Source organism: Rhinatrema bivittatum, chromosome 14, assembly GCF_901001135.1.
Source record: "Rhinatrema bivittatum chromosome 14, aRhiBiv1.1, whole genome shotgun sequence".
NCBI lineage: Eukaryota > Metazoa > Chordata > Amphibia > Gymnophiona > Rhinatrematidae > Rhinatrema > Rhinatrema bivittatum.
In genome coordinates, this window is record NC_042628.1 from 35987405 (window position 1) to 36014594 (window position 27190).

Below are 27190 nucleotides of genomic sequence, written 5' to 3' on the forward strand. Positions count from 1 at the left end.
CATTTTGCTGGGAGAAAATTGCCTGAGTTTACAGACAGGAAGTGACATTAAGGATGTGTGAGCTGCTTGACTGTGCCCATGCTGCACCTGCCACAAATCACAAAGTCGTTTATAGGTCCAGTCAAAACTAGAGAAACTTCAGGGTAAGCCAGCCCCCTTACCTTAATTTTCTCCATAGAACTGATATAAATTCAATCAGAAAAAATAAAAAAAGGTCCTGGACAGAAAAAAAACTACCTAAGCATCTTAGGACTGAGTCGCCATCTTGCCTCAATGTGTTTTGGAGCATTCTATAGTTATTCTAGATAATTTCCAAACTTCTGTCCATATTTACTGAGTAGCCAATACATTCATAATCTTTTACACATTCCATCTAATTAACTGAATCCTGTGAATGAATGTTTGCTGTGGACAGTCCATGTCTCTGGATCTCCCTCTTCCTGATGACTTAGAGGTTGAAATATCTATTTGTAAATTTATGAAGCAGTTGAAGGCTTTCTTTTTGCTCAGATTTTTGGGGTTCTAAATTACAATCTTGATAGCATTTTAAATGAAGAATTTTATATATTGGTGATGCCATGCTGAGGGCTTGGTTAATTGTATATCATTTTATGCTAGATTTTATTGCCATATTGGTGTCATATTTGATATTTTATGTTAGTATTTACATTATGTATTATCAGATTTATAGTTTTATTATGAATGTTTTCTTGTTACTCACCTAGAACAGGTGATAGAGTGGGATATGAATAATGTAAATAGAATAAATAAATGTGATGGTCAATGTTTTAAAAAACAGTTTCTTAAAACTACTGTTTTATCAGCAAAACTGTGATAGCAACTTCTATTTCTGGTGCTTGAGTCCTAGGGATTGCAGAGGAGGCATTTCTGAAGCAGTTCAAGGGCTCCTACCTGTAGGTACAATTAAATTATTGGGTGACACAAATGGGTTTGTAATTGTTATGTTATATACCATGCCACCCAATATTGCCATTTCTGCATAAATTGCATTTTCAACTAGTCATGATGATATCTCAGCAGGTAAGCCTTATCTTCCCCAAAATGTTATCAACCTATGAGCTGTTAGGTATTCCTGTTATCTCACAGGTGGCATTTTCTCAGGCATCCCAGTTATCTCTTTGGCTGTGCTGTTCTCTCCTAGATGTGCTTTCTCATGCAGATATACTGTTATCTCCTCAAGTGTTCTATTAGCTTTTTCAATGTTTCTGTTATCCCCTTGGATGTGCTGTTCTCTGGCAGATGTACTGTTCTCTTCTTGGATATGTTGTTATCTACAACAGACTAGTGTTTTTACCATGCCAAAAGTACTCTTTGGGTGGAAAGTCTCCCCAGGCAAGGTATCTCATCATAATACCAGATACCAAGTACTTTCTTACTCTTACAAAGGTTTACTGTTTGAACTAATATTTTGACTTAAATAAAACTGTCCATGGGCATTTCATGCCATACATTTCATTTTCAGTTTGTTTTACTCTGAGTACAGTTCAGAAACATTGTCCTATCATCCAGCACTGTTAAAGCTTTTAGGTATAATTAACCAATCAGGAGGCAGGATTTTCCAAATATACTCAAAATGATGTATTTAAGGCCAGTGCTTCATAGCATGTACCATCAGTCCTTGGGTGGTTTTGCTGGAGTTCCTCTGAATGCTTGAGGCATGACAATATTTGCAATGAAAAGTTCACTTACTATGGCTCTGTCACAAGTAGATTCCAGCACCATAGACAGCAACCCAAAGCGCAAGTACTGGAACATGAAAAGCAGCGCACAGCAAGATATTTCAAAGGAGCAAAAACAGGACCATGGACAGCCGCCTGGCACATTACCAATTCAAAGGCGAAAGACCAGGACCATGAAACAGGACCGCAGACACAAGGGATCTATAGGTTTTGACTGGAATAAGGCAAGAACATTCAACCTATTTAACTTTCTGCTTTCCTGTGATGCAGCACTGCTGTAAAAGTGTTGTTCAACTATTATAAGGCAGTAAAATCTGAGGTCTAACTCTGAACCAAAGGAAATAATAAGCAGAAAACAAATCTAGTAGAAATCACGCCTTGGCTATTTTGTAAGCATATACTACAATTTCACCAAAATGTACCAAGCTACTGCTATAGAGCAGGCAGAATATATAGGAATACCCATTGTTAGTACATCTTGGTTGCAGCTGAGTCCGACTTGCATCAGCATCCTAGTAATTTAATGCTGCAAGGAATCAAAACTAAATGATCAAAATAATTTACAATAATAGACCATTTGGAGAGTTTCCAATTAAAAGGCAGTGTCTGATGAATGGGTTATTTTTTATTTTTGTTTCTTTCTAGCAGATCCAAAAAGCAATATTATATTCTGGGAAGCTCAAATCAAACTGTACAATTCATTAAGATGCTATCAATCAATAAACAGATCAGTATGGCTACATATTTAATACATTAAAATGGAAACTGTGGTCAATAACAAACAAAAAAAGAAAGAAATAGCCATATATGATGAAAATATTAATGCTTTTCCAATTTGTGATTTTTATAAAAGTAGTTGAATTCCAAGATGTGTCTGCTGCAGAAGTACTGGTACTCTTGGGTCACTCTGATCCTATCTCCATCCTTCTTGAACCTATGCACCGGATCTCTGTTTCATTTCTCGTTAAATTCAAATCCAAAAATTCTTTTTCAAATCCATTCAAATCACTGTCCCTCCATGTATCTCAGCCCCATCTTTTCTTATATCCACTTTCACCCCCTGCACTCTAACCTTGCTCTCAGTATTGCATAAGTATTCTCCCACCTCTGGACTTTCTGACATTCCACACCCTGTCTCCATAACCATCTTTTACGCTTCATTTGTTCATCAGACTGCCTATTTCTCCATCTTAATATTTCACCTCAAAACTCACTACTTCTGTGAAATCCATTAGTTAAACCTCATGGTTTCTAAGCCTCCTTAATGGTTTTCTACATTAGTTAATTCTTGTGGACTGTGCATTACTCCATCTATCATACTTCATCTAGATTACAAATTCTTTGGCATAGGAGCTTGTCTCTGTTTATTTTGTTATTTGTATACTGTTTTGTGCCATTATATCTTATCTAGTTTTATCTAGATGATGAAGGAGTAAAAGGGGCACTTAGGGAAGACAAGGCCATAGCAGAAAGACTAAATGAATTAATTGCTTCAGTGTTTACAGAAAAGGAGGATGCAGAGATACCTATACCAGAAATGGTATTTAATGGCGATGATGTGGAGGAACTGAAAGAAATCATAGAGAACCTGCAAAATGTAATAGGACAGATTGACAAACTAAAAAGAGTAACAAATCATCTGGACCAGATGGTATGCACTCCTGAGTTCTGAAAGAATTAAAAAATTAAATTGCAGACCTATTGTAACCTATCATTAAAATTGTCTATTGTACCCGATGATTGGAGGGTGGCTAAATTAATGTCAATCTTTAAAAACGTCTCCAGGGTGATCCAGGAAACTATAGACCATTGAGCCTGATATCAGTACTGGGGAAAAAAAATCATAGAAACTATTCTAAAAAACAAAATTATAGAACATATAGATAGACATGGTGTAATGGGACACAGTCAACATGGATTTACTTAAGGGAAGTCTTGTCTCACCAATCTGCTACATTTTTTTTTTGAAAGGGTTAATAAATATGTTGATAACGGTGAACTAGTGGATATAGTATATTTGGATTTTCAGAAGGTATTTGACAAAATCCTGAGAAAATTTAAGTCATGGGATAGGAGGCAATATCCTAATGTGGACTACAAACTGGTTAACAAACAGGAAACATAGAGTAGGACTGGTCAGTTTTCTCAATGGAGAAAGGTAAATAGTGGAGTGCCCCAGAGGTCTATACTGGAACCAGTGTTTTTTTTTTTTTAATATATTTATAAATAATCTGGAAAAGGAAACAAATTTTTGTTTCCTTTTCCTTTTCCTTTTTTTTTTCCTTTTTTTTTTTGTTTCCTTTTCCTTTTGTTTCCTTTTTGTTTCCTTTTCCTTTTCCTTTTCCTCCTCCCCATCCCCTACATTCCACCCACAACCCCACAACCCCTCATCCCTACCACAGAAAAGTATCCACCTGTTACCTCATACTAACCCAGCCCTGCAGCGAACAACACCCTACCCCACACACAACCACCAAACAATAGCAGAACCCCCCCACTCTTTACAACTATGTCTCCACAACCTATTACCACCATAAAACACTTCTACACACCCCACAAAATGACCAGTCACTCACACATAACACAACAAAACAGATCAATTATTCCCATTATGGCATCCCCCCTCACACAACTCCTGGGCATGCTATCCTTTTCCATTCTACTACTTAATGCCCAATCCATTCTAAAAAAGACCATTCTACTACAGGACATCCTCACAGACGAAGCCCCTGATATATGCGCCATCACGGAATCCTGGTTAAAGGATACCGACTCCGTCTTAATTAACCAACTCTCCTCAGATGCATACAACTTATTTTCCATACCTAGAAATAAAAAAAAAGGAGGTGGACTACTCCTGGCCGCCAAAAAGAACTTCAGCCTCACACTGCAAAACATTACACCACCCCCCAAACTGGAAATCAGCACATTCAAATCTAACTCCCTCCAACTCTGCTTAATCTATGCCCCCCCTGGCCTTCTCGAAAAAAATCCCTCCCCACTCATAGAATACATCTCCAAACACATAAACAATACCAAGCCTGCCATAATTCTGGGAGACCTGAATATCCATGTAGACCGCAACCCCCTCTCCCCTTCTTGTGAAGCTATCCTGACAGCTATGACAGCACTTGATTTCAAACAAAATGTCTCAGAACCCACGCACAAGGCTGGGCATACACTCGACCTCATCTTTACCAACTCCTCAATCCAAACCGACCAACCCAGATGCACACCCATCCCCTGGTCTGACCACTTCCGAATAGACACACACTGCACAATCAAAGACACCCCCCCCCCCTCGCAACCCAAAAAAACAATAACATTTCGCAAAAAAGGCAAGACTGAAGATATCATTGAAGCCCTCTCAAAAGAACTCCCCAACTTAGACCTCACTGACGCAGACACAGCCACAACTTCATGGTTTCAAATTACCACAGACATAGCAGATAGACTCTGCCCATCCCACTCCAAAGAAATCAAAGCCAACAAAAATAATAAGAACCCATGGTATACAAATGAACTTAAAACCATGAAACTCGACCTTCGCAAAGTTGAAAAATCCTGGCGGAGGAACCAAACACCCACCATACTAGCACAGTTTCGCACCCTTCAACACACCTACAGAAAAGCCACTGAAAAAGCTAAGAAAGACTTCTATGCCGCAAGAATCCATCAGTTCCAATTCAACCCACAAGCCCTCTTCCAATACGTAACCAACCTTATCACAGCACCAGACAGACAGAACCTTAACCACGACGATGAAACAAAATGTGAAAAATTAGCTTCATACTTCAACACCAAGGTACAGACCATCATGGCCCGATTCTTACCTCAACCCAACCTTCAGAACTTAACAACTAGCAGCAACACTCCCAATGACCACTACAATCCCATAACACCCATATATACCTTAAACACCACCCTCTCAAGTTTTGAAAACACATCTACACTAGAAACTGAAAATATTATCAAAAAACTCAAACCCGCCTATCATCCCTCAGACAACCTGCCCACCTCAACACTAATCTCAAACCCCACATCTATTGCCAAACACATCGCAAACATCCTCAATAAATCTATCTCACTGGGCCAGGTCCCAACACAACTGAAACAAGCCATTATAAAACCCATCCTCAAAAAACCGGACTTAGACACCTCTGATCCAGCCAACTATCGCCCAGTGTCAAACCTCCCGTTCCTCTCCAAAATACTCGAAAAAATAATTAATAGACAAATTACAGAATACATAGAAGACCACAATATTCTCTCATCTTCCCAGTTTGGTTTCCGTAAACACCATAGCACAGAAACCCTACTTATCTCCCTCTCGGAAACCATACTCAAAGCCCTGGACAAAGGACAGCCCCACATACTCGCACTTCTAGACATATCTGCGGCATTCGACACAGTCAATCACAACATACTCATTAAACGCCTCAAGGAAATTGGCATCACAGACAACGCCCTTCTCTGGTTACAGTCTTACCTACATGACAGGAGCTATAAGGTAAAAATCGGCCGCAATGAATCCAAACAGGTCAAGCTATCTCAAGGAGTTCCACAAGGCTCATCCCTATCATCAACCCTTTTCAATATCTACCTCATACCCCTCTGCATACTGCTCTCCAAACTGGGTTTCCAGCACTTCATATATGCAGACGACGTACAGATACTCATACCTGTAACAGACTCTATCACTAATGCCATGAAGACTTGGAATTCTGCTTTATCTGACATAAACAAACTTCTGACTGATAACTTTCTGGCACTCAACACTAACAAAACTGAACTTCTCATCCTCTCTCCCCCCAGCATTCCCACACTCAGCTTTTCTGCCCCAGGCTGCCCACCTACCCAATTCGTCCGCAGCCTAGGCTTATGGATAGACAACCACTTTAACCTCAAAAAATTCATTTCTAACACCATAAAGAGCGGTTTCTTCAAATTCCATACCTTGAAGAGAATCAAACCACTCTTACACACTTCTGACTTCCGAACAGTACTGCAGGCTATGATCCTATCCAAATTGGACTACTGCAATGCTATTCTACTAGGCCTACCAAAAAGCACCCTCCAACCATTACAGCTCCTACAGAATGCTGCCGCCCGAATCCTCACTAACACTCACCGTCACGACCACATCACCCCAGTTCTTCAATCCCTACACTGGCTCCCAGTCACCTCCAGGATAATCTATAAATCCCTCACACTCATACACAAAGCCGTTCACAACCAAAACATGCACTGGTTCCCTGAACATCTCCACATCCACAGCTCAGCCAGACCAACTAGAAAACAGCACAAAGCCAAACTCCTGACACCCTCCCCCAAAATCATCAAACATACCACGATCAGAGAAAGATCATTCATTATAGCAGGCACGTCCCACTGGAACAAAATGCCAACCCACCTACGCCAGGAACCTTGCCATAGAAAATTCAAACAGAATCTCAAAACCTGGCTCTTCAAACTAGCATACCCCGATTAACCAACCACGCCCAATTTTTACATACCCCCCCTTCACGCCCCTCCCCGACACATACACCCCTAATGAACCTTACATACAGGACCCCCCTACCCCACCCTCTCCCCTTACTTCCATCACCTCTACCCCACCACCTCCCACTCCCCTTTCCCTACTCCTCCTCCTCCCAACCCAACAACCCCATCCTCCTCCTACCCCTCTATCTCCGCCTACTCACCTACCACATTATAAATAAAGAACCTATTCTCTCTTCAACCCTCCTTAAGAACTACCTCTCCTTACCCGCCCTTGATACCTATCAACTTGTGAATAGTTAAATAACCTTATCTCTCCTACTCTCCTCAACAGTTTATCATGTATCCTCCTCATAATCCACCTATCCTAAACTGAATTAGTTGTCATAATGTTTATATACTCTAATTTATTGTAAAGCTAAATAATGTTCATCTATACTTATCTACTCTAAATTATTGTAAAGCCTGTTGCTACGTTACGTTACAATGTGAACCGAGGTGATGTTTTTGACGTGCCCCGGTATATAAAAAATTCTTAAATAAATAAATAAATAAATAAATAAATTTGATCAAATTTGCTGTTGATGCAAAATTATTCTGAGTTGTAAATGCTATACTGGGCCAGACCAAGGGTCCATCAAGCCCAGTATCCTGTTTCCAACAGTGGCAAATCCAAGTCACAAGTACCTGGCAGGTACCCAAACATTAGATAGATCACAAGCTACTATTGCTTATTAATTACCGTAATAGCAGTGATTGGATGTAACCTCTAGGAACTTATCTAAACCTTTTTTAAACTCAGTAACACTAACTGCTGAAACCACATCCCCTGGCAATGGATTCCAGAGTTTAACAATGCGCTGAGTGAAAAAGAATTTTCTTTGATTTGTTTTAGATGAGCTACTTGCTAACTTCATGGAGTGCCCCCTGATCCTTCTATTATCTAAGAGAGTAAATAACCAATTTACATTAACATATTCAAGTCCTTTCATGATTTTGTAGATGTTGGAAAAATTTTTATTATAAAAATTGGAAAGCAATTAAAAAGTTTTATAAATAAATAAATGAATGAATATTAGGCTAAGAAATGGGAATATATTTAAGGAATAAAACACAATAGAATAAGTGTAGTGTAGGTATGCAAACTACTACCACATCAGCATGCTCCTATTGCAAAAGGCACAGCCTGTAGCTGTTAAATTTTGTGTGAAATTGAGCCTCTTAAGTTTGTATTTACTAAATATTCTTTTGGAAATTCACATGGCAACACATTACCTTTGTCTGGGTGCTCCCAGATGTTGTATTCATTAATTATGCAGCCTAGCCATTAAGTCTACCTAAGTGGATGTAATTACATTACAATGCATGGAGTGCTCTCTCATTTGGCTTGTAAAATGGATGAGCAGGTAAAGAGAACATAAGAACATAAGAAATTGCCATACTGGGTCAGACTGAGGGTCCATCAAGCCCAGCATCCTGTTTCCAATCCAGGCTACAAATACCTGGCAAGTGCCCAAACACTGATTAGTTTTAAATGTGCTACTTGCTAACTTCATGGAGTGCCCCCTAGTCCTTCTATTATCCTAAAGAGTAAAAAACTGATTCACATTTACCTGTTCTAGACCTCTCATAATTTTGTGCATCTCTATCATATCCCCCCTCAGCCGTCTCTTCTCCAAGCTGAACAGCCCTAACCTCTTTAGCCTTTCCTCGTAGGAGAGGGCTGAAACTGCTGAAGTGGCCCTCTCGTGATAACACACTCTTTCCAGGACTGAGACCTTCAGATGGGTTGTATCTAAGAGCTCAGTTCATAAGTTAACAAGTTGGGTTACTGTAGATCAAGAGTATGACTGCGACATGTTGTTTCTGGGAGTGACCCCACTTACAAAAAAAGAGAAAACACCCCGAGCCGTGCGACCGGAGACGTCACATGTGGGTTTAACTAGAAAACTGAGCAGCCATGGAAATCACAGAGCGCTCACACAGAGCTTCATGTACATATAGTGAAACATGAACAGGATCCTGTAACTTGGGACGGTAATTTTTAAACAGGCGCACACTCATCGGCCCATGCCCAGAAGCATGTCCATTTTGTAACATACACGCATATATGCACACGTTATACAATAGCCTGGACACATGGATATGTATGCTCAATTTTAAATGGACACAAGCATGTGCGGGGAAAATCCTATATCTACAGTGTAAGCGGGGAAATTTTACAAGGGATGCACACTGACACCATTCACCGTTTTCCCCAGTTTGTTCCTAGTTCACCCAGTTAAGGGATAGGACTTTCAAACCCCACTAGTTAAATAGCTTCTCTTCCCCTCCTGTGAGCCCTGACCCTTAAAACCACAGGGGTAGATTTTCAAAACGTACGAGCGTAAAAGCCCGGGGCTTACATGCGTGGCTGGGCCTTTCGCACACTGGGCCAATTTTCAAAGGGCCCGGCCATGCATAAGTCCCGGGGCTAGAAAAAGGGACGGTCCAGGGGCAGGGCAGGGTTGGGGCTAGAGGCGCCCAGCACAGCGGACATTTCCCGCTGTGCCGGAGGATCGCGTGCCGGCAACGTGCTCCTGCTCCGGCGGCAGGAGCAAAATGCGAGTTAATGAAATGGGGATGGGGGAGAGGTTAGGCTAGGGGGTTGGGAAGTTCCTTCCCAGTCCGCTCCTTAACTGGAGCGGATTGGGAGGGAACTGGGGAAGGCCCCGATGCGTCGCCGTGCCTAATTGCAATAGTTGACACCCCCCCCTTGCACATGCCGACCTGGCATTTTATTACATGCGCCATGTTTTAAAATCGCGCGCACACGGATACGCGCGCGCGTAAATTTTGAAAAACTACCCCCCACGGTGAATTGCCTAAATGTTTTTTTTATTTTAAAAATTGCACATCATCCGTAGCAGAAGGAAAGTTATGTGGCAGGGGACCCCCGGCAGTCACCGGTACACATGCGTGTGCACGTGCAAGTTTCAAGTGTGAATCCCAGAATGCCCAGCCTTTCAGAGTCTGATCATTGCTCTTTACATATCCACACAGTGGATTGCACCAAGCGAGTGCAGGTTTATTTGACCAATCACACTGTAGGATTTCCCAGATCCGTTTTACATTCAATTATGTTCTGCCTTAAATAATGACACTCACGTTTACTTGCACTATAAAGTGAAAGAGTCTTATTGATCCCGGCTGTCAAAAATAATTTTACCTCTGATAAATAGTTTTGTAGCTGTGTTCACAGGAGAAAGGCTGTCCCTTCCTTTCTCTGTGAATGAAAGGCTGTTATGGGGATTACTGCAGTGCAGTTCTGGTAGCTGCAGGGGACTTCACAGATTCAGGCCTCGGACCGGTCTGATGGTTCAGTACCACCACTGAGCAGTTTGGTTTCTGGATTGGGCCTTCTGTGCCCTGGATCAGCTGGGGCACTGTGGAGGCAACAGCAACAGCTCTTGGAAGGGAGTCGTGGCTGGATTCAGAGCCCCTGATATAGGGCTCTGGAAGGAACTCTGGTTCAAGGTGCTGTTCAATGCAATGAGCAGCCTAGAAACAGTGAGCAGATGAGTCAAATAAAATAAAGAAACATCCCCGAATGCTGCCAAAGATCCCAGCACTGGTTCAGACTGAGCTGGAGAAAGAAGGAAGTACAGGGCCAGAAAATGTTCAGGGCTCATAGACACCACCCCCCCCCCCCCCCCCCCCACTAACACTCACTCACCTGTTTCTTCTCCTCTGCCCCTAAAACTTTGCGTGCAATAAAATATAGCACAATTGTACTTATTTAAACTGGTAGCGTTGAGCAAGCAGTCTATAGGGAGAGCAGGAAAAAATCTGCAGTAATCCACTCTGAAAGTAGGAATTTCCCCGATTCCTCCAAGCACATTTTGGAGCCAATGTCTTAAACTGCAGTAATGGCGAGATAAGCAGTAAGCAGTGTGTGGTAAATGCCTGTGCTATCTATCGCTAACGCAAAATCCATGCTAATGAGGTATAGAAATGCAAGAGTATGCTAAACAGCTCGTTACCCCCATTAGTGCAGTGGAAAAATAACGCACAAAATAAAATGCACAAAAAGTAATGCCGATACATAACGCAGAAACGTTAACTACACCTCAGAGCCATGGAGTTAGGGTTTTGCATTTCCATCCACATTAACGTGCGGACTTCTCCATCTGTGTTAACTCGGGCCTCGTTTGCATCTCCTTAATATTTGCTGATAATATGCACACTACACCCTAAACGAAGGCACGTGAAAGGCCGATGTTAATGCAGTGTAGGACATCAACACGTTGGCCAGGAAACATGACTGGAGGACACGTTCTGCAGTGAAAGGAATTCATTGTGAGCCCAAATTAAATTCAGCAGTTTCCTACTTGCAAATTCTTTCTCTGCAGGGATGCATCCAAGTCACAGTGCTAGGAATCGAGTCTCGGGAGGCTTTACATTGATTACTTCAGTTCTCTTCTCTTTCCAACAATAAAATAGTTTCCATCCTTTGGGGTCTCTTTCTCTCATTCTCTGTCTTGTCCGTATATCTTTTCTACTTTAACTCTCGCTCTCTTTTTGGTCTCCTCCTCCCTTTTTCTTTTCTGTCTTAGATTGTTTTTTTTTTCTCTGATTGTTTTTCTTTCCTTCAGCAATGTACTTTTCCTTATTTTTTCACCTTTTCCTCTCTGTCTATCCCTTCTCCTCTGCCCTTCTACGCCTGCCTACAGTGCTCTTTCCCCAATCCCTACACTTGTCTCCACTCTTTCACTGCACATCTCTCCTTATTCCTACGCTCCCTGTCCCTTTCCTCCTGCACTCTCTGCTCTCCACCTTCCTCCTGCATCCTCTCTCCTCTATGCCTGCCTTCTGCAGTCTCACCCCTGCACACTCTCCCATCCTCATTCCTCCTGAGATCTTCTTCCCTTTCCTCTGGGCACTGTCACTTCTCTTCCTTCCTCCAGCTGTCATCTGGTGACGCTTGTGCTCTCTCTCTCTCACACCTATCCCTCCAATGCTTATCCCTTCTCCCCCCACCCCACCCCTACGCCATCTACCTGGCCTCTTCCCTGGAATAGCAGCTTTTCAGAGAAGGGAGAGAGGATCGCCGGTCAGTCCTTCCTTTCCCACAGCATACGGTTCTCTCGGGGAAGGAAAGAGGGGGTCAGCACTCTCTTCTCCTGAAATCCTTGGAAGAAAAAGAGGGACCGTCAGCCATTCCTGCCTCCCACTGGAACAGACGCAGTTCTTTGGTGGAGGGAGACAGAAGATTGGTCGCTGGAGGAAGCTTCTTGAAGAGAGGAGAGGATCTTCTGATGGCTTTTTTTTCATGCAGTAAGAAAAGGGTGAGGAAGGGGAAGCAGAAGCAGCAGCTTGGGAGGAAGGGAAGAAAATACCAAAAGGTCTGGGCCCAGGAATGAAGAGGGCCAGATCCAATCCCTTAGAAGTGCAAGGGTTTCTTGGGCTAGTCAGCTATTGAACAATGCTCAGAGTATTTTGGTTTGTTTTTTTTTACTTAAAGGCACTGGATCCCAGTGCCTTTAAGGTCCAGCATGAAGGAAAATACTTGGAGCACTGTAAAATAAATTCAGGGCACAGGCCTCATTGGACCTGCAGAAGAATGGAGTTTTAGCAGACAATTTTGAAACCTGCAGGGAGCTTGTAGGTCTATGGGCACTTTATATCCATGGGCCTGCAAGAGACTCTTTCAAGGGGAACTCCCCACAGAATTTCCCTTGGAAAATTCGGGTGGTTCGCACAGTGTGGCTTAACTTTTGTACCTGCATAATTTGCACTTGCATGGCAGTAGGTGCAAAGTACGCACCAGAAAGCAAGTGCAATGATTTGAAAATGGAATCATTGCACAGACTTTCCCTCACCCAACCTAACCCCTTCCCTTTTCCCCTATGGGTAAAAGTATATGCACTGTGATCCAGTAATGAAATCACATTTTTACATGGGTCAAAGTGTTTACCCAGGCAAAATCTTGTGATACCGTCTTCAGAAGAAGGAATCTGGGTGGTCTCCAAAGTTCATGAACTGCAGCTCCTTTTTGGAATTTATTGCTATTTGTAGCTCCTAATTTACAGTACAAGGCAAACAATTCTAGCCTAGATTTCTCCTTTCATAATCACATGCTCAAAATGTTTACCAGTACGTACAAGATAGAGAAAAATACAATGCATCTTAACTAGAAGAGAGGTGAGTTCTGAGCTGAAAATGGATGAGACAGAGGGAGTTGAAAGATACTGGTAAATCATTAGATAATCATTATCCTGTAACATGCGAAGTCAGCACTCTCCTAATGCTATACCACAGTGGTCCTGTGAGATGCTCTCTCTCATGCAACCATATACTCTAGGAGAAGATATTTTAAAGACACTTAAATAAGTATTGAAGGAGAGCTGTTATATTTTTTTTTTTTAGTATTAAATTGTATTCTGTCTTTCACATGTAAAGGTTGTAAAATCCTACTTTAATTTGGAAAACGCTGCCATTGCACCCCTCCTACCATTCTGCCTCCCACTACCACCCAGCTGTCACATGAGATGACATTCAAGGCTAGCCTATATGCACTGCATAAAAAACTGGGTTGCTATGAGCCAGGAGGTAGCTGCAGTGCAGCAAGTTAGCTCATCTTTCCTTAGAAGGCATGGCTTCAGTGTCTGCAGGTTAAAAGAAAGCCAGCCTTGTAGCTGATACATCTGTTATGCTGAGGAATGTTAAGCAACCCAATCCCCAGTTTAGCATCCTCTAGTCCCATCCTCTCTGAGAGTTACTGAAAGGCTCAGAAAATCTTTGACCAATGAATTTTAAAAACATCTGCTTGAGACAATCTAACTTAAGTGCACTGTAGAATGGGAACATAGAACCAAGTATTGCGGTGCTGGACACGTGGCTTCCCAGAATCACTCTGGGCTTCCACACTGAGACCCAGCTGGAGCGTGTACTGCAGGGACAAATCCTATTGGACAAAAGACGATTCTGAGGGGTTCAACCTCTGATCATGTGTCCCTTATAACTCTCAACCTCCCTACGGAGCATATGGAAACCTGCTGAAAAAAATAAACGCTGGTATTAACTCTCCCCGGCCCCTGAAGCAGACGACAGAAGTCGAAACGCTGGCTGCGTCAGGCGTCTTCGTTAGCAGGAGGAAAATACACAAAAGTCGAGAGGACCTCTCTACAGAGCACCGCTTACTAAACGGTCAGAGAAAGATAAGTTTCCTCATTTGCTGGAAGACCAAAAATATTTTAGATGGGGCTCAATCCAGGTTGAGAAAGAATTACAGCATAGAAATATTAATAGATGCTAGAAACATTAACAGGTGCTTCTCTTCTTGCCTTAACAGATGATTTGCAAGGAAATTTAGATCTTGGAAAAGATTCTGTTGTCATTCTTTAGGATTTGTTGGCAGCATTTGATACCGTGGTCTGTAAGATTATTTTAAATCAGCTGCAGTTTCTCAGTGTTGCTGGTACAATGCTGTCTTGGTTTTCATTTTTCTTATGAGATCATTTTTCATGGGTTAAAGTTGGTAAGGAAGAGTCCCTACCATGGTTTCTAAAATGTAGAGTGCCCCAGGTGTTAGTATTAACATCAATTTTCTTTAATTAATATGTGCAGCCCCTGAGAGACCTTATTAGGTCTTTTGGATTAACGTTTTTGTCACATGCTGATGACTTGCAACTTTTATGGTGAGCTAGGAGGAGTAATAGATCAGCTCTGCTTATGTCAGATCAAAACATTTGAGTGTGGTTTACAATTAATAAAAAGAAAGTTAACCCACTGAAAAGGTAATGTGGATTACAAGGCCTGCCTTTTGGCACTTCAAAGCAGAATACATGCAGGCTATTTCTCTATCCCCAGAGGGCTCATAATCCAAGTAGGTGCCTGAGGCAATAGAGGGTACAGTGACTTACCCAACATCACAAGGAGTACCTGTGGTATTTGAACCCTGGCATTCTGGGATATAGGCCACTGCTCCAACCACTAGGCTGCTGCTACTCCTCCACTCATTTACTGTTGAGGGAACTACCATTCCCTTTAAAAACCGAGGTGAAAACAGATTACCAATGTTGGGCAAGCTTGCTTTGGTTACCTTAGAATAATTTGGGACCCTATCTCCCAAAAGAAAGTCGTGCTAGAGTCCTTCGTATGTTGGTAATGACCTGCCTACGTCACTGCAAGTTGTTGTTTGCTGGGCTCACGAGCTCCTCTTTACATGGCCTACAATCTATTCAGGACACCGCCACTAGCATACTCTGCACTCCCTTCATTGGGTACTGGTAGCTTGCGGAGTGCAATTTAAGGCGTTATCCTTTGTTTTCAATACTCTTTAGAATTGTTGTCCACAATATTTGCCTGATTGATTCTCTCATTATTTTCCAAAGGGGTGTTTATGATCCTCCCAAGAAATATTTTTTTTAATTACCCACTATGAAAGAGGATCAGTTGATGGATACCAGGCTGAAAGCATTTTATGTCCGACTCTAATCTTGTGGAAATTGTTGCCAAAAGATGTCCAGTCTATCAAAGACTACCTTAGTTTTTTTAAAAGCTTACAAGACCTGGTTGTATACAAATGCATTTAACTAACTGTCTTAAGAAGAATCGATGAGCTATGTTTCTAGTTTTTGAGTATTTTATATTTTTTTTTTATTTTGAATTGTGATGAAAGTAATTCAGAGCCAGCCTTCTTAATCGCAGGCCCAAAACTATGGAATAGCCTACCCGAGCCTCTTCACTTAATAACATGTCCAAAAGCATATAAAAATTGTTAAAAACACATCTTTTTTACAGGCCTCTGGATCCAAACTAAATTATTTAGTGCTGAGATATTGAAGTTGGAAATAGCATGGTTGTTTGTATTCTCTCTTACAAAAGTCTTTATTATCTGTCTTGAAGAATTGTTGTTTTTATATGTACCTTAGGGCTAGATTCATTAAGGCTTTTCTCCCATTTTGTGTCTATGGGAAAAACCCTTAGTAAATCAGGTCCTTATTCTTTAATATGTACAGTATGTAAAATATAGCACCTGCCCAGAGTATGTGTGCAGAATATAAATGTTTTAAATAAATAAATGTTTTTATTTATTTAGTATTTAGTTATTAGTATTTGCTTATGTCTAACATAAATTATTTTTGTTTGTATAGGCTATGGATATATCCTGATGTAACAAAAGCTACCCAGGAGAGAATAAGGAGTTTCCTACAAATGCGACCAGAAGTCATAAGTAGGGGAGCAAAATTTACATTAAGATATCCTTCAAAGTGTGTTTAGATTTTTCAGGATGCTTGGTATGTGTTTCAAGATCCAGCCCAGCTGCGAGTTTATCTCGACTCACACTCCTGAATATTGCCTCAAGCCCGGGCATAGAATTAATTAACCATCCAGGAATCATTTATTGGATGAGAATATAGGTTAAAAAACAATGTTGTTAGTTTTCTTTTAAAATACTGCTCATGCATACATTGGACTCCCTATTTCTTATAATTTTTCAGATACAGAAGTAATATTATATTTTATATAATAATGTGTTAAATGTTAAATGTTTTTGTTAATTGTTAACTGTTAAATGTTTCAATGTAAACCGCCATCGAGGCGACAGTTTCTTCCTTGTAAACCGGTGTGATATGTATACTTTACAGGAACATCGGTATATAAAAAATAAATAAATAAAATAAATAATGTGTAATGAAGGGTTACTTATTTCTGTTATCTGATATCTTGAACTTATGTTCTGTAAATGGTATAAAACTTAATAAAAAATATAAATTATAAAAAAAAAATTATTTTTGTTGTATGTTATGTTTACAGCCAGAGCCCTGGTTGGAAGGATGGATTATAAATGGAAATAATAAATACCCACTATAAAGAACCCTAATATAATTGCACAGTTAGGGAGGTTGATTAAGCCATCCCACTACCCCTTGCATCTGTACCTAATTTTACAACACAGTGAAGAAAAATTCTTTCCTGACCCCAGACAGGGAGATCAGTTTACATCCCTGGGTCAATATTTTCCCTTGAAATCTGACTACATCAAAGTCATCAAAATTGTTTTCTTTCAAAAACGTATCTAGTTTCCTTGTAGACTCATTTAGGATTGTAGTCATGACTGTCTCCATTGGTAAAATAAAAAAAAAAAAGTTACATAATTTCCGCATTAGAATAAAGAATCCCTTCTCTGAAGGCAGCAAAATCTATTTCTCCTTAGCCTTGACCTACAGGATACCTCCTAATTATTGTGTTGCTCTTGGCATAAAAATACTTCTCTGTAGGTTCCACTGATATATTTGTACAGTGTAAATCAATTCCCATCATGAGATTTCTCTTAGGAGAATAGCGTTGCTTTGGCTTTCCGCAGACAGATGTGATTTTTCTAATAAAGCCTTAGTTGAAAGAACTAAAGTGACTGCCTCTGAAAGGAGACACGAGCGAGACAAAAAGAAAGGAAGGCCTTTTCGGGGGAAAGTGATAAGACAGAAAACTGATGCCAGGTTTCCTGTGGGATTCTAGGCCAGCCCGGATTCCTCTTTCAACGTTCCTCCTTTTCCTCCTTCTTCTATCCTGGATGATTGCTTTGAATGCTCTTAGCTTATCTTGCTGGCAATAGACTGAAATGAAAACTTTCTCTGACACTGAACTCCTTGGTGCTTCCCTATACCTGCTGGAGAGGGGGGGGGGGGGGGAGGTCATACTTACAGTGGCAATAATATACAATCATATTTCCCTACCTCCCCATGCTCTCACACCCATCCCTAGGCTCAAATGGTTCATCTCATGACACCTTCACTATTCAGCTCAAGGTGACATTTAAACTTACCTATTACTGTTTTGGTGTTTTAATTTTAATTTGCTTTTAATTTTTAGAGATTGATTATGTTAGAAGGATTAATATGTTGTTGGATGTTATGGACTATGCATGTTTTTTTTTTGTACATTGCCTCGAGCTATTTTTGTATTGTGAATGTTGTTAACAAGAATTTTTAAATAAATAAATGTCCTTTGGTCCTGCCAGACCAGTCCAGACAAATGGGTTATGTCCTCTTGCCAACAGATGGAGATAGAGAATAAAAGCTCAAAGTTGATTTCACTCCCCCTTGCTGTCTTCAGCAATTCGATATCTTATGATAAAGCTAAGATAACTGAAGGCAATAATTTATTTTTGTTTTCCAAATCAGCAGCATAACCAAAATCTGAATCAGCCAAAAACCTTCACTCCATGTTTATTAACTCAGGAATAAGAATCCCTACATCAAGCTCACAATTAGGCCAGCTGCCTTCTGAGTGGGTAACAATGTACTCACTGTTAGATTTCTGAATCTAGCAGACTGAGAGCCCTTGATTGCTGCAGCTTTCTTGGATGGTTTCTGGACTGATCTAGCAGAACTAAAGGAAAGGAAATTATCAGGTAAGTTTAAATTTCACCTTCCTTATCATCCATGCCAGACCAGTCCTACAAATGAATTTATCAAAGCTCTACCCAGCCCAGGCAGAAGGAAGCAATGATAGCTCTCAGGATTCCCATGTCCAAGGCAAAGCCTCTCCTTGCCAAGGGTACTGCCCTGCCATTATCTTCTGAAAAGACAGATTCTGACAATGTCTGTGAGGACTCCTGGGCCCTTGCTGAGCAGGGTCACTAGCCCTCTGAGACCTTCACACTTGTGGGAGTGGGCCAAAGTGCTCCTCCCTGATTACTCCTGAAATTTTATGCCTTAGGACACATTAATAGACCAAAGACCTATCTGAGAAGAAAATGGTCATCTGCAAGCATCTCAAAAGTGACCTACAATGGACGAATTGGCAGTCCCTGACCCATCCTACATTACCTGATTGTCTCTCAATCATAAGTGAGAAAAGCTCAATTCTGACAGAACACCCTCCAAATTAGGAGTGCATTAGTCGCAGAGATACACTTTCCTTTATTACCACCAAAGGCACCAAGGAAACTGACTTCAATAATTAGACTCAAATAGATGTTATCCTATGAAATTTGAGATGAAGGGATGCCAGATCGCTTTAAAACTGTTTAAGCAGAGAATCAACCTTTCTATTATGGGAGACCCTGAACATTGTCTGTCCTCCACCAACTGTGGCCTTAAAAAATAAGGATACCCTCCCTTCAGTAATTCAACGCCCTATCCTTCTGTAACCACCCCCCCCCCCCCCCCACACACACACCTCATTTCATTGGGGTCCACGTTTGGCAGCTAAGGGTGATGAGTGGAGCCCCAGAATACACAAACACCAGGGTTCAGTCCAGTGGGGTCCAACAAATGCTGGGAAGCCCAAGGGGAGCCTTGCAGTTCACCCAAAAAATAAAAAACAGGTCCACACCCAATGACTGTTCCAAAGCCAAACAATTTTATTAGAAGATCAAAAAAAATACTCAGAATTCCAGTGGAAAAAAAAGAAAAACCCACAGCAAAAACTCAGTATACAGTCCAAACAGGAAAAGGAAAAACTACAACAAAACTTACAGTCTCTGACCAGCTGGATCTCTTAAAATTCCTATTCACATCAGTTCTCTCTCTTTTCTGTTAACCCAAGGGCTTGGGCTAAAATTTACAGCTCCACAGATATCTTCTTTTTCAACTTTTTATTTATTCAATTTTTGGCATACAGTAATAATATAAACCATACGTTCAATATACATGTGAAGGAAAGGCCTTACTACCCCTCCTTAACTTGTGCAGGACCAGGCTAGATGCTTGGCCCACCCTAAAACTCGACAGAGGGAGAGAGCTCTGTGGGTGGAACCCAGCTGGGAAGGTTAAGATGCAGAGTCTTGCTGGGATCTGGAGGCCCCTGCACCTCCAGAAGAAGGCAGCTCCTGAATACATTGCTGACCTAACTGTTGAAAGTAGGCAGGCTACTGTGATTGTAGGCTGATAAGTGTAAATAAAGTTATAGTTTGTTAAAAAGAAAGGCTGAAGTCAGCGTGGTTTCTTCCCTCCAGCCTAAGAAAGTTGCTTGGGTCATTTCACATACGGCGTCAGTTTGGAGATTTCTCTCTCAGCTGAGCATAGAAAGAAACTCAGGTCTCCAGGGGAGGAACTGCCAGAAGAAAAGAAAGTTTTTGTGTGAATCCTGCCCAGTTTTGGAACAGAGGCAGTGCTGCTAAGTTGGGATGCAGAGCACTGAGAAGATTTTTTTTTTAGATGGTGTGACTCAGGGAGCATACAGAATTAAACCTGTGGCTCTAAACAGGGTACAGAGCACAGGAGTGCCCAGAGCACAGAGCAGTTTAAGAGACTGTGGCTCAGGGAACCCAGAATTTAAACGCTGAAAGTCTGTTTTAATGCAGAGAAGCGTGAACGCAAAAGTAGGTTTAAATGTACCATTACAAGTAAGGGGGGCAGTTCCACTTGCATAGTCAGAGGTATAAGTGAATTAGTGCTGGTGAAGCAGGAATTTTCTCCTTTTTTTTTTTCCCTTTGAAGAGAAGGAAAAAAAAGAGAAATAGTTGTGCAGTGAGACTGTGTGTTTGGGCAGGGTGGGGCCCTCCAACAGAAAGTGCGTTGCTGTGCACTAGAGCTCAAGGCGTGCCGCTGCAAGAGAAGCGTGGGCAGTGATACAGAATTCCTAGAGTGAAGCTAGGAAGTATTCTGCAGGAACTGGTGGCAGCGAAGAAAAGCCAAAGGGGCTATGGCAGGGGTATAGAAAACTTGGAGTGGAGCTAGTGAGTACCCTACAGGAGTTAATAAAGACAGCGACCAGACCAGGAAGAGCTGGAGGGAGGTGTGGAAAGCAGCGACAGCAGTCCAGGTGGTGTGAACTGGGGAAAGCTCGAGAGGCCTTAGCTTTCTTCACTCTGGTAAGCGTACCTGGGGCAGGTGGTTGGCCAATGTCTAATGAGGGCAAGTGGAGCCCTGAAAGGTGTTACTATGTCTTACTGTTGGTAAGGGTAACTAACCCAGAGGAGCTGGGAGTTGGGGAGGTGCTGTGTTGCATGCCAGGGTTTCCTGGCATGCAACACAGCACCTCCCCTAGGTTGCAGTCTGGAGGGAAGACTGTGCAGGAACAGTGCAGCAGATGGAGAAGCAGTTGGCGCAAAGACCAGCTGTAACTCCATGCAATGCAGCCTACGCTGGGGTGCATGGAAGAGGGCTCCAAAGCTCAAGGAAACGCGAAGAATTGGACAAGCACTTTTGAAAGGGAGCTTTAATGATCAGCTGGGGAAAGAACTATTATTAGGATCTAGGAAATATGATCACATTACACCCTCGCTGATAACACTACATCGGTTACCAGTACATCCCAGAATCTACTTCAAAGTATTGACGATAATATTCAACATCATTCACTACAATATTAGGAGTGACACTACAACCCTCAATGAACACTAAGATCTCAAAATAAAGGAATATTGTCTATTCCCACAATAAGATGCACACATCTGATGCAAATAAGAGATTGAGTGTTTTCAATAGCAGGTCCCAAAGTTCTGGAATTCTGTGCCTAAGGCATCACGCATTCTACCAGAAAGAAAAGATTTAAATGTGAACTAAAAACCCGGCTATTCAAAAACGCATATAATTTAACTTAAAACCATCAAAATATACATAACCTCAAAAATACGAAGGACAAAAATAATAATAGAATCGTGAAGAATAAATCAATCAAACAAGAGAATGGAAGATTCTCAAAACAACGCACTAAGACATGAAAGCTACCATTTCATTTGTAATTATCCTTACTCTTTGCCTGATGTACTAGACCAATTTTAATATATACTAGTAGATTTCTATTGATAGATATCAATACCTGACTGTGTATACCGCCTCTGTAACCAATCAGAGCCATTTATCAAATCACGTAAGGGCCTTAACGCGGGCATTAGGGCCTTTCGCCCGCAATAAATAATGCATTGCAAGATGCGCATGCAAATTTTTCCCAAATGGGAGGAATTTGGGTGGAGTTAGGGTGCAGTAAATTAAAATGTGGGGTGCTTAGCATGTACATTATCACAGGTTTTAACACCGGAAATAACTACATCTTTTTTCCTGGCATTATGCTGTGCGATATGCCCAAAATGGGATTTGTGATAAAAATTGCAAATCCTATTTCAGGCAAGAGAGAGGGCCTCTGGTGGCCTAGGTTTTGGGGGGCAGTTTTACATGCACAGTCAGAGGCACAAACAGCACAGTACACATCAGTGAAGATTTGATGTGATTTGGAGTAAGGAAAGGTACACAGAGATGAGATTTGTATATTGTACTCTCGAACTAGTTTGATGCACTCTACCTAGCTGCTATCAAGCTAGGTTGAGAGTACAATGTACAAATCTCATCTTTGTGTACTTTTCCTCACTCCAAATCACATCAAATCTTCACTGATGTGTACCTCTTGCAGCCCAGTCTGTGGTAGGCAAAATGATAAATCTAAGTCTATGTTGGCTGGTTGAGTTATAATTATGAATGTCACCTTGTAAACCACTGTGATCTACATATGGAACAAGGGTATATAAAATAAATGCTGGAGAAGTGTCAATAAGTCTTGTGTAAACTAAGGAATGTCATGTCACACTGTTCTGCTGGAAATATATAAGGGAATCAACAAGCAGGTGGACAAGGGAGATCCAGTTGATGTACTTGAATTTTCAAAAATTGTTTTAATAAAGTTCCACACAAAAGCCTCTTAATGAAACTAAGTTGCCAAGGAATAAGTGGAAAGGTCTTTTCATGGATCAAAAACTGAGTGAAAGGTAGGAAACAATAGTTAGGGCTATATGGTGAAGGTCTTGTATTAAGATCTGGAATTCATTGCCAGAGGATATGGTTAAGGCAGCGTGTGTAGCTAAGTTTAAAAAAAAGGTTTGGAGAAGTTCTTGGAGAAGTCCATAAACTGCTATTAATCACGTTGATTTAGGGAACAGCCTCTACTATTACTGGCATTAGTAGCACGGAATCTAGTTAATTTTGGGGCACTTGCTAGGTACCTGTACCTTGGATTGGTCACTGTTGGAAACAGGATGCTGGACTTGATGGACCCTCAGTCTGAACCGGTAAGACAACTTCTTATGTGCTTAAGGAAAACATTGGCATCCCACAAGGATCTGTACTAAAACCAATGCTGTAGCTGTAGGATCCTGATCAACGCCATTAAACAGAAAACTATGGATGAGTCATACCCCGTACTGGCAGTCAGGACTTGAACAATGTGAACACTATCACACCAGTACCAGGACTTTAATGATGTGACATTCCTGTCAGTGCCAGGCAAAACACTTCTTTGCAGCAGTGCCCTTCTAGTAAGCCATTCAATCTGTTCTGGCAGCTACTAAATGGGGGATGATCTCTGAGGCTGGAGGGTAGAGAAAGAAATCCCATTCCATAGACCTTGCTTTGCACTTTCATAATTTTCAAATTGGATGCAGCAAGGTAGGGACTGAAAAAGTTAGCCTGCGCTCCTGAGCATCTCAGTAGAATGACATGGAGGGATGCAAGAGTTTGGCATGCTCATGATCAAAACACCGTAAAGAAAAGCCAGCCTGAACATCTGCCATCTTTCCTTAGGATTCTCTTGCTTTGCCTCTTTCTTCCTGCCAATTTCTCTGTCTCTGAGCTTTTTCTCTATTTCTCTGTCTTCCTCATTTCCTGACCCCCTTTCTGCTTGCATATTTTTCCCACCTGTTGCTTGCTTCTCTTTTCTCATTTCTCTGCCTTCCAATGTATCCCTGTTCCTGTGTCTATTGATTGCCTTCTCCTCCATAGACTTGTCTAGACAGGTCCTAAAAGCCCAGGCTGATACTACCCGGACACTGAACTCTGAAACTCTTGCAGAGCCCGACCGCCCTTCCCAGGTAACTCAGACTAAAACAGTTTGCTCAGGATAAAAACAAGAACAACCCTTAGATGTAGTCTGGCAATGGGTGAAATTTGTCGCCTGTTATTTAATAGTGTGTGTGTGGGGGGGGGGGGGGGGGGGGGGTATGAGAGGTGTCACAATTTCCGGGCATTTCTCAATTCTTGCAGATGCCCAGGCCAGAAATATTGAAATTGAATCCATTCGGCTGCAGTGTTTTGTGCTCCACTTCCTGTAGCTCTTTCTGGATCAAGCACCCAAACATTTTCCCATAGGGTTGTGAGCTTGGCTCTCTGATAGTTCTTAATTCTCAGTTGCCTTGACTTTCAGCTTAGAGAAAATATTAAATAATTCCTGGGGAATGAGCAACATATAAGGTCCAGCATGCATAAAGCACAGAAGTGCTGCTGTCCTCTTACATGCTGTACATAAACATGCCCTGGGAGAGAAATGATCACTTTTCATCACAGTCTCTCTGAAAACTTCCTCAAGTGAGTGAATTTCAGTAGCAGGCTAGGACATAGTACTTTTTCTTCTAATGTGCCCAATATCAGAGTTTCTAACTAGTAACACCCCTTCCTTGGACACAAGGCCCACACCTCCTCTCTAATGGAAATCCAAACATTCCTTCTTTTTCACCCTTTTCTGCTAAGCCCAGAGGAACTAATCTGTGTCACCCCAAAACCACAGCTCACCCTCAATGGAAATCCCAACCAGCCTCTGACAACCATGAACTTTGGCCTCATACTTTCTTACATAAACCCACAAGCCTGCTACCAGCCCCACACACATCAATATCCCAACTTGCCATCTTCATCCATCTGACTAGAGGTTTCCACACCCGATGGCTGATTTCACATAATTTCAGCCTGGCACTGGTTTGTTTGGGTTTTTTTTTCTCTTGTTGTCAGAGGAGGAAGTTAGACAGGGTAGGACTCACAGACATTTTTTAACTAAAAAAAAAGCAGGTGGTAACCAAACAAGTCTGATTTTCAGGATAGACAACAAAATCTGCAAATTAACCTGGTTAATAGACCAAGCACATGCAAACGGATCTCAGGCATAGGCATTGCAGATATTCTGAAATCGGAACCTCTGATGACCGCAAAGACCACGGTTAAGAACCACTGCCCTGAAACAAACTGCAGGAACCAGTGTATGTATGTCCCGGTGCAGCATGGCAGGAAGCTGCCATGGCCCCAGAGGCACACCAGTGGGAAAAAAAAACTGTCCAGTGAATGGAAATGTATGGGCAAGCAGTAACAAACAGGAACAGTACAGGGGGAAAAAAAAAAAAAAGATCCTTTAACCACATGGTGAAGTCAGAGAAGCAAAAAGCAGCTAGGCAAGTATACATCTCATGTCAAACAATTTAACATACAGTATTTAAATTACATGGCTCATGCACACAGTTCTGGCTCCCAGGCTTGAAAAGCTATCCATCCAATGTGTCCCAACCATGCCAACAAATCAATGTACTAAACACTCTAAACTCTTCAATACAAAATGGCCAACTACGTTTTGAAGCAACCGGTCGGTGCCCACATTGTAGGCTACCACACTTCATAGTGCAAAGTCTTCCCACTCAAGCCTGAAAGACTGCTGAGCTGAGCCAGATGCCAGAGCACCCAAACACACATCACATAACCAATGCGGTGCCAAAATATAGGAAAAGCAGTCATCCCAGGCTATGGAACTGCTACTGGAAAATGCAGCGAAAATGAGAGAAAAGAGGAGTAATTCCCCCCCCCCCCCCTGGTTCAAAAGCCAGAGCCCCAGGGAGGAGTAATGGAGAGATAAGGGGAATCCACCTTCTTAGAAATGAATCATATTCCACTAATAATTGCTAAATACGGGGCAGGGCACTTCAATGATTTTGGAGCAGCTGAGATTTAGTAACCCCGGTCGACTTTTAGGATGCAGTGAATGAATAGAGATGCAAGAAGCAACGTGCAGGGTGAAAACGCTCGCACGAGAAGTGATCGGGGTGGAGGGACTTAGAAAGTGGGGACGCAGAGACTCGGGCAGGGGAGTGAGCTGGGCGCGGGATACCCGGGTGCCAAGCCTGCTGCGGGGGTGGGAGGGCCAAGCCAGGGGCGGGAGGCAAGCCTGCGGAATGTAGCCGCAGACTGTGTGCGGATCTCCGGGGGCGGGGGGGGGCCCGTCTTACCTTCGGTGGTGGCGGCGCCTGCCTCCTCTCCCCAGCCCGTTCACGCCATGCCTTCCGCAGGGGCTCGTCCTCCTCAAGGGCAGCGGCACAAAGCGCTTTTAGCAACCCCCACCCCCTTGCGCTGAAAAGGACGCCGGGGGCAGAAAACAGTACGGCAGCCCCCCCACTGTACTCCAAAGCAGCAAGAAATGCCCCCCTTCTCCTCCCTCCAAACGCCGCCTCGCGGATCCTCAGGGCCGGCCGATCGGGGCTTGCGTTTCCTTCACGTACGAAGGGCGATAGAGCGTTATCGGAGGCGCAAGCCAACGCGCGTTCCTTCCCTTCCCGGCTGCCAGCGAGCGAGAGGAGGAGGAGGAGGAGGGCGAGAGCTGGTATCCAGACCATAGGCTGAGAGAAGCGCGCTCCAGCATCTCCCCCCTCCCCAGCATCCACAGACGCTCACACACACACACACACAGGGTGACTAGACCAATCCCTGTTAAAGAGACACTGCCATTTGTGATCAATAATTCATGACTCCAGGCTGCTTTTTCGAATCCTTCCCCTTTCTCACTCCCACCTGGCAGCCATACCCAGACTCTCTCTCCCTCTCTGCCCTCTGTGACTCGGATCCTCCGGTGACGCTGAGCCCCAGGACCATGATGCCCCCCCTCATGCCCACCAGCGCCAGAACCCACAGCCAGGCCTCGCAGGCAGACACACCCTGGCCTGCCCAGGACCGAAGTCAAGAGGTGGTGAGCACCCCCCACCAGCCGGAAGATGCTCAGGGACAGAAGCTGCTACAAACATCTCTGGTACAAAGAAGGAGTGGGTGGCTACAAAAAAGTTTGATATAGAACAGGATCCAGCTATCAAAACAAGATGTAGGGTGGATTAACATGGCTTCATTTTTTTTTTGTTGTTATAGTTAGGAGCTGGTATGAAGAAGAACCATTTTATTTCTGTGGATTTTTTTTCTTTTTTTTTTTTTTTAAATGAAGGTCCATTTCATGATTTTATCAAGGTATCCACTGCCCCCCCCCCC

At 42.4% G+C, this 27190-nt stretch overlaps 1 protein-coding gene across 1 annotated transcript in view; it reads right to left on the minus strand.

Moving 5' to 3' along the window:
- The window catches only part of FBXL16 (F-box and leucine rich repeat protein 16), a 121075-nt gene extending 94471 nt beyond the window's left edge, over positions 1-26604 (minus strand). Inside the window, exon 1 of the mRNA XM_029576101.1 lies at positions 26167-26604. Coding sequence (XP_029431961.1) covers positions 26167-26550 — 384 coding nt within the window. The 5' untranslated portion in view covers positions 26551-26604. The remainder of the gene's footprint in view (positions 1-26166) is intronic.
- Positions 26605-27190: the final 586 nt, after the last annotated feature.